The following is a 6,618-nucleotide window of genomic DNA, read 5'->3' as shown; positions in this document are numbered from 1 at the left end:
AGACGTTTAACAGCTTGTTTATCGTCTATGTAGACGTTTAACAAATCAATTACACGACATCTCAGATAATTTTCTCTCTCTGCACGTGAAGCAATTGGAAACACTGTCTACGGTGCTGGAAAACATTTTTAAATCGGTATTTTTAATTTCAATCTGCTGACTATGGTATGCATTACGATTTTTTTGGTGCAATTTGAATTAATTGTCAGATCAATCCGGATCCTTTTATTGTTAACGTCTTAGATATCATGCATTTTTGTCAATTCAAGCAATTTTTTTCTCCGATTCCATTTTCTATTCAATATTCAGGTAATAAGTTCTTAAAGTTGGAACAGTTTGTGGTTTAGGTTTGTTGGTGCATGTTTTACTAAAATCCCTAATGGCCGTTTTCACGACGGAACTTTCGCGGTGGAACCTATTTGATACCTGGAAAGTACCAACCCTTTAACCCTCGCCCTGGCAGGGCATTTTTCATAACACGGCCTGGCAGGGGGGGGGTCGATGCGACCCCCCTCGCGATTGGCTCCTATGGCACCTAGAAACACCAAATTTGGTAGGTAGGTGGGCCCCTTGGAGTTCTCGCCCCTGTGCAAATTTGGTTGTTCTAGGTCAATATTTAGGGGGGTTTTGGGGGGTATAAATGTAAAAATTTCGCTAAAAACAGGTCAAAAGTTTTTCGCTTATAACTTTTGATCTAATTAAGATAGAGCAAAAAGAAAAGCACCAGTGAACTCATCACGTCAAGGCGTGTCGAATGATATACTTTTTAGCTTGCTTAAGTGTACTTAAAGTTTTTCTTAAATTTTAAGTAAACTTAAATTTATAAGTTAAGTTCAAGTTAACCAAATTGCATGATATCGCATATCATTCGATTCGGCTGATCACCAGGAACACAATGATACCATTTTTAAGCTCTAGCGTCATTGTGTGCCAAGTTATTGGCAAAAACGTCATTTGACCTCAGTTGACCTCATTTGACCTGACCCATGGATAAGTACACCAAACAAAGAAGCACCAAGTGACCTGCTGTTTAGTACTGTGGTTTCAAAGCACAAAAGTGATGGAATGAATTGGATATCTCCAGTATTTTCCGAATTTAGTATTTTCCCATAGGCTTAACATTACGACGTAATGACCTCTAACTGACCTGAGGTCAGTGACCTCAAAAAACCCGAACTATATGTTATACAACTCGGTGAACTTAGCACATCCTGAAAGTTTGAAGGAACTCAGTCCAAAACTGTGAGTTGGACAGGTGCAAAAAGAAAATTGAAATTTGACCATGACCTTGTACCGGTTTTTCTGACCTGGTGACCTGACCTTAGGTCACTCGGACCTGAAATTTTCAGGTCATATGTAAAAAGGTTGTCCCATAGGCTGTGCCAAATTTGGCGGCGCTGCGCGCCGCCGTTTTTACGCTATCTTCGAAAAACCTTAGGGGGGTCGCATCGACCCCCCTGCCAGGGCGAGGGTTAAGGCCTTAGAATCCTTACAACTGAGTTCTTTTGCCTTCAAAATATTTTTAGAAGTTGTAATCCAGGCGGTTTTTGCCATCAAATCGCTTATTTATTTACAAACAAGTCAATTTTCGGTTCTAGTAGCCCACCTTTCGGCTATGAGGGATCAAATCAGCCTAGCAACTACATAGATACCCGGCTTCTGTTTCACCGGCCCGACGCTGCGCGCGCCCTGGTGGTGACCGGGCGCAACAAATCCGCCGCCGCCTTAGCAGTGGCATTGAGTTCCGCCGTCTGCTGCGGCTCCAAAGCCAAGCCAGCGTGGAATTGGGAGAGCTCGGTCACCCGCAGCTGGCAGCTCAGCATATTTCCTTGTCATTGTACTGGCATTATATAGATATGCTTATTTCATAAACGTGCTTACGCTTTAGGTTTACGTGAGTGGTAAACCCTTAGATAAAATAAATTAAAGGGACTATCCCACCTTTAACATGGGGTTTGAGTTGAGATAGCCAAGCTTGCGGCGAGGTTCAGAAACCACTATCTATCTAGGTTGCAACCCCCGCGGCCTCTTGGTGTTAAAGAAATTCGTTCCCTTCATTTGAAAATGGGCCTTGTACAAGGCCCTATCTTCAACATGGAGCGACCGTTAGTGTGACGTCACCTCGTTTAGTCATTCTGGTTTAAATGGGTTTGTTCGTTGAAAAATCGCTTAAAACTTGGTCTGAACTTTGTTGTGGTGCCTACAGAGTAAAAAGAATCAGCTTTATGACAGTAATGTGGCCTGGGGAAGGAGGTAATTTTGGGCTGTGACGTCACATATTTGAAAGTTTGTGTTTGGAATATGGGAAGCCTAAGATGTTTAATGAAAAATAAATGCCAGAACCGTGTTCCTGGTCATCCAATCTATAAAGTCGGGCACAATTTAACTGGTTTTAACAACATTTTAGAAGGTGGGATAGTCCCTTTAATGTAATATTTAGTAGAAAAACAGCAAAGTAACGGGCCACTTATTCGAAAGGTAGAAAACCTACTACAAAGAACTCCTAGAATTCCTCAGGCATCAAAGAAGACTACTAAAATTCCTGAGGTATCAAAGGACCAAACAGGCATCTATTAGGCACCCGCTATTCTGTCGTGAAAACGGCTAATATAATATGGCATGTAAAATTGCCGCTACACTGCAAGCATTGCAATAGCTTAGTTTTTATTTCTCTGCGGAGGCTGTGATTCCTCTTCAATTTTAATTTCATCTCTTTTTGGAAACTTAAATCTACATGGGATTTAGAAAATTGTTCCCCTTCAGTGGTGTTTTTTCTTTTAATGAAAATGAGAAATGTGGTGAGCAACATCTCAACTCAGCCGACATTGGCACCGAACAATCACAATCACTCAACTAGTACACCTCTGGCATATTCTTATTCAGTTCAAACACCTTCCTCAATTGATGAGTGTATTTTCCAGTCTCGATCCATATCTCGTTTCCAGACACGCCGAATACAAGCGTTTGAATGCCACCAGACAATGCTAGTTTGCTTCAAGTCAGCAGAACATATTTGCCTCAAATAACAAACATCGAAATTACTCGGCATCCACCTTGACGGAGGAGCTGTGCACGTTGCCATGGAGACCGGTGACCGGGACGCCACTGTACACGGGGTGGGTGTAGGGAACGCCGGCGACGCCAGCCACGTGAACAGGCTCGGCGGTGTAGGTGCTCACGGGGACACCGTTCACGGAAACTCCATGATAACCCGTCACGGGGACTCCGTGATAGCCAGTCACGGGCACTCCGTGATAGCCGGTCACGGGAACGGCATCATAAGTCGTCAGGGGCACTCCGTTGTAGTTGGTGACGGGCACTCCGTTGTAGTTGGTGACGGGCACTCCGTTGTAGTTGGTGACGGGCACTCCGTTGTAGGTGGTGACGGGCACTCCGTTGGTGATGGGCACTCCGTGGTTCACCAGACCGGCGCCGTAGACGGTGGCCGGCACCACGCCGTGAGTGGAGACACCAACAACCGGGTCTGTGAAAATACCGGAGCAATGACGTCATTTTGTGTTTATTTGTTTGCGGAGTTTGTTGGGATGTCAAAATGGGGATCATCAGCTTATGTGATTTAAATGCCTTGTTTTGGGCCAACAATTCTGCCTTTTCCTACACAAAAATAACACTTATCAGTTATTCAGCTTAGTTAAATTTCACCCACACTGTTCAGCGAACGACAAATGCACAGCCACTGAACAGAAAGTGGCAGGTGCCAGTGAAATTTCCGTAAAATCAATCTTAGGTACAGTTACTTTGGTCTCCATCAACATTCGATTATAGCTGCTTTTGAATAAGCTGATTTCCTATATAATCAATCAACGTTTCACTAATAAAAGGCGATCTGTGGTTGGAATGATCTGTGATTCACCAGATTTTACAATGAACTGCAAGTGAGCAAATTGTACTCACGTGTGACGGGTGTGTGTCCGACGGCGGTGTAGGTGAGGGGTGCCGTGCTGGCCGGCACGGTACCCACGCGCTGGGACACCGAGCTGCTGTGGTGGGCCGCAGAGGCGGCTCCCGCCAGCAGCAGAACGGCCAGCTGCAGGGACCAGATGGGGGAGGGGTTAGTGCGACACGAGGGGGCAATGGGGAGGCATAGGGACTACATGCGACAGGGTGCTTGGATACGACAAGAGGGGGAAGTTATTCCGCAAAAATCTGAGCGATGATTTTTTCTAATAGATTTGCATGTTGATCAATTTGATTTAAATTACAACCATCAGGGGTCGCTTTTACCAATAAACAAAATATTTGATAGTTAATTTCATAAGTAGTAAGATTTTTCAAAAATGATTGGTTTCATAATAATCTGGTGAACCCTAAACATCGAGCTCAAACCAACTTACGACTTTCATGATGAATAGATGAGCTGTGTAGAGAGCGTAGCAGAGCAGGACTCGAACTGATGCCCATCTCCTGTTGGGATCCCATTATATACCCTGGTCATCCCTCCAGCGGTCAGGTGCGTCCATTCCAGGACTGACCCCGACAAAAACTAAACCCCGCGCCGGGGCGGCCTGTTGCCAGGAAGAGGCAGACACAAAGGATGAACGGCCGGACGGCCCCGCGTTTCAGCAGGCGAGTTTTAACTGTCAGTCATTCCTCCAGAGGATGGAACTGGTTTTTAGTTGAATGAATATTCGAAAATCCGAATTTTTCTAGTTCTAGAGAGCAGATATGGGCAAATGATTCTGTTCTTCGCATTTAGTTTTCTTTGATGCAAAATACAGGCTGCTATAAAAGTTTTACCCTCAAAGCAAGCCCCCATGCTTTTGGTGAATGGTGTCAATTTATTAACTTGTTTTGTGATTGAACTGGAAATTTAATGCCACTCTGAAACCCATATAAAATCATCACGGATAGTTTTACAGATCGCGAGAGCCTCTTTATATTATCCCGCGCCCCACTGGGGGTCCTGGATTTCCACGCCCTGCTGGGGGAGGGGGGATTGAACACCCCCTCTTAACTCGGCTCCTGGGCCACGTAGCGATATGCAGAAGGCGGCGTTCAAAAGAGCGCCAAAAATATAGACGAAATCACTTCAGTCCCTTTTTTGGTCAGGTCAAAGGTGAGGCCACCAGAGATCATTGAAGGCAAAATTTCGCCCATTATCAGGTCGAATGTTGATAATTTTTAATAAGTCAACGCGTAACTCGGGAACCAATAGAGCTACAGCGCCGCGGAAAAGCGCATTCGATAACCCTATTAACGCCCATTCTGAATAATTCTCTCAGATTTGACCTAACTTCAACGGTTTTGCCTGCAGGGGCAAACACTGCCAAAATAGCCGTTTTTCTGAGTTTTTTTTTATGCAGCAACTTTTGACCCAAGCCTTACACGAGCTTACTTTTACCGGCATGGTGTTCCTCCCGTCAAGACGCATCGAATGAACTATAACTTAACCTTGAAAGGTCAACTTAAAAATTTGACCTCAGGCCAAGGTCATGACCTGACCGAAAATGGTCATGATGCGTATCAGTCGATCCGTATCGTCGAGCTCAACACATCTAAGGAGTTTTCATCGCTCTAGCATGCATCTACAAAAAGTTATCTGCGAAAAACTGTTAGATACCATCCGTGACCTAAGATGACCTCAGGGGCATAAACAGGGGTCACGGACACCATTTCTATGTTGAGTGTGTCTAAGTTACTTGTACTACGGTGTTTGGCAGTGTTTATAATGGCTTTCTTCCAAAAGCGGCGCATTTCAGTTTTCTCCCCTTAACCCCTTGGTAATGGGGAGATCGCAAAATTGACCTGACCTTAGGACATAGATATCAAAATTATGAGATGTACATTTTGTACATGCTATTGCTCTTAGCAATCGCTGAAAGGTTCCAAGCGATCGGTCATTCGGTGTAGCTATGGCAGACATTGAAACTTTTTATGAGGTGAGTTCATTTGAAGACCTGGTGACCTTACCTTGAATGACCTTCCTCTGGAAGTTTCACAACGTGTGTACAATTGATGTATGATAAGGCGTGCCAAAAACGGTGGCGCTCCACGCCACCGTGTTTGAGATATTCGCGAAAAACCACAGGGGGGGGGGGGGGGGGGTGCAAACAATCCCCCTCTCCCCAGCAATGCGCGGGTAATAGCCTCTTTTAAAGGGAAATTATCATGCAGATGAAGATGCTTCTCTAAGTCTATATTCCTGTAAATATGTGCAACTCAATATTAATTTCTGTACAGACCCTTTCTCGCTGAAATGTAGAAACCTTTTAGACCGCCTGGAGGGCCTCCAGGCACCATTTGGGCCTCACAATGACTATGCGAATCTGTTTTACGTTGGTGTGTGGCACATGAGGTCTCCAAGCATGCCTACAAAGTTACACCATTCACCAATGACCTATACGTATCAGCCTGAGAACCATACTATACCTACAGTAAATAAAATCAAGCTACAATTGTGCATGGCTAAACTACACCGAAAATACTTATATTAAGTTTGCTTCTCTCAATTTCTGACAATCTAATTTCCACAATAGTTTTTCGACCGAAAGAAATATCCTTCTACCTCTTCCTCTCCCTCCCTCCCTCTCTCTCTCTCTCTCTCTCTCTCCTCTCTCTCTCTCTCTCTCTCTCTCTCTGTCTCTCTCTCTCTCTCAC

The 6,618-nt window shown here is 44.5% G+C and overlaps 1 protein-coding gene across 1 annotated transcript; it reads right to left on the bottom strand.

The window, feature by feature from the left end:
• Positions 1-2,896: 2,896 nt before the first annotated feature.
• On the bottom strand, positions 2,897-4,420 carry LOC122367635 (small proline-rich protein 3-like). Its single transcript, XM_043340941.1, has 3 exons — positions 4,356-4,420; positions 3,916-4,048; positions 2,897-3,484 (listed from the first exon to the last, which is right to left on the bottom strand). Exons 1-3 carry the CDS (start codon positions 4,362-4,364, stop codon positions 3,039-3,041), a joined length of 588 nt encoding a protein of 195 aa, XP_043196876.1. The 5' UTR covers positions 4,365-4,420; the 3' UTR covers positions 2,897-3,038.
• Between the last annotated feature and the right edge of the window lie 2,198 nt (positions 4,421-6,618).

The sequence above is a fragment of the Amphibalanus amphitrite genome, unplaced genomic scaffold (genome assembly GCF_019059575.1).
Source record: "Amphibalanus amphitrite isolate SeventyFive unplaced genomic scaffold, NRLGWU_Aamphi_draft 000884F_arrow, whole genome shotgun sequence".
NCBI lineage: Eukaryota > Metazoa > Arthropoda > Thecostraca > Balanomorpha > Balanidae > Amphibalanus > Amphibalanus amphitrite.
The sequence above is the reverse complement of the archived record's forward strand: the minus strand, read 5'-3'. Positions and strand labels throughout refer to the sequence as shown.

What these genes read in the sequence shown, in the direction of transcription:
- LOC122367635 (XM_043340941.1), bottom strand. An exon ending in CGGACACACACCCGTCACAC is followed by an intron (nt 3,485 to 3,915) that starts GTGAGTACAATT and finishes GTATTTTCACAG; the next exon opens with ACCCGGTTGTTGGTGTCTCC.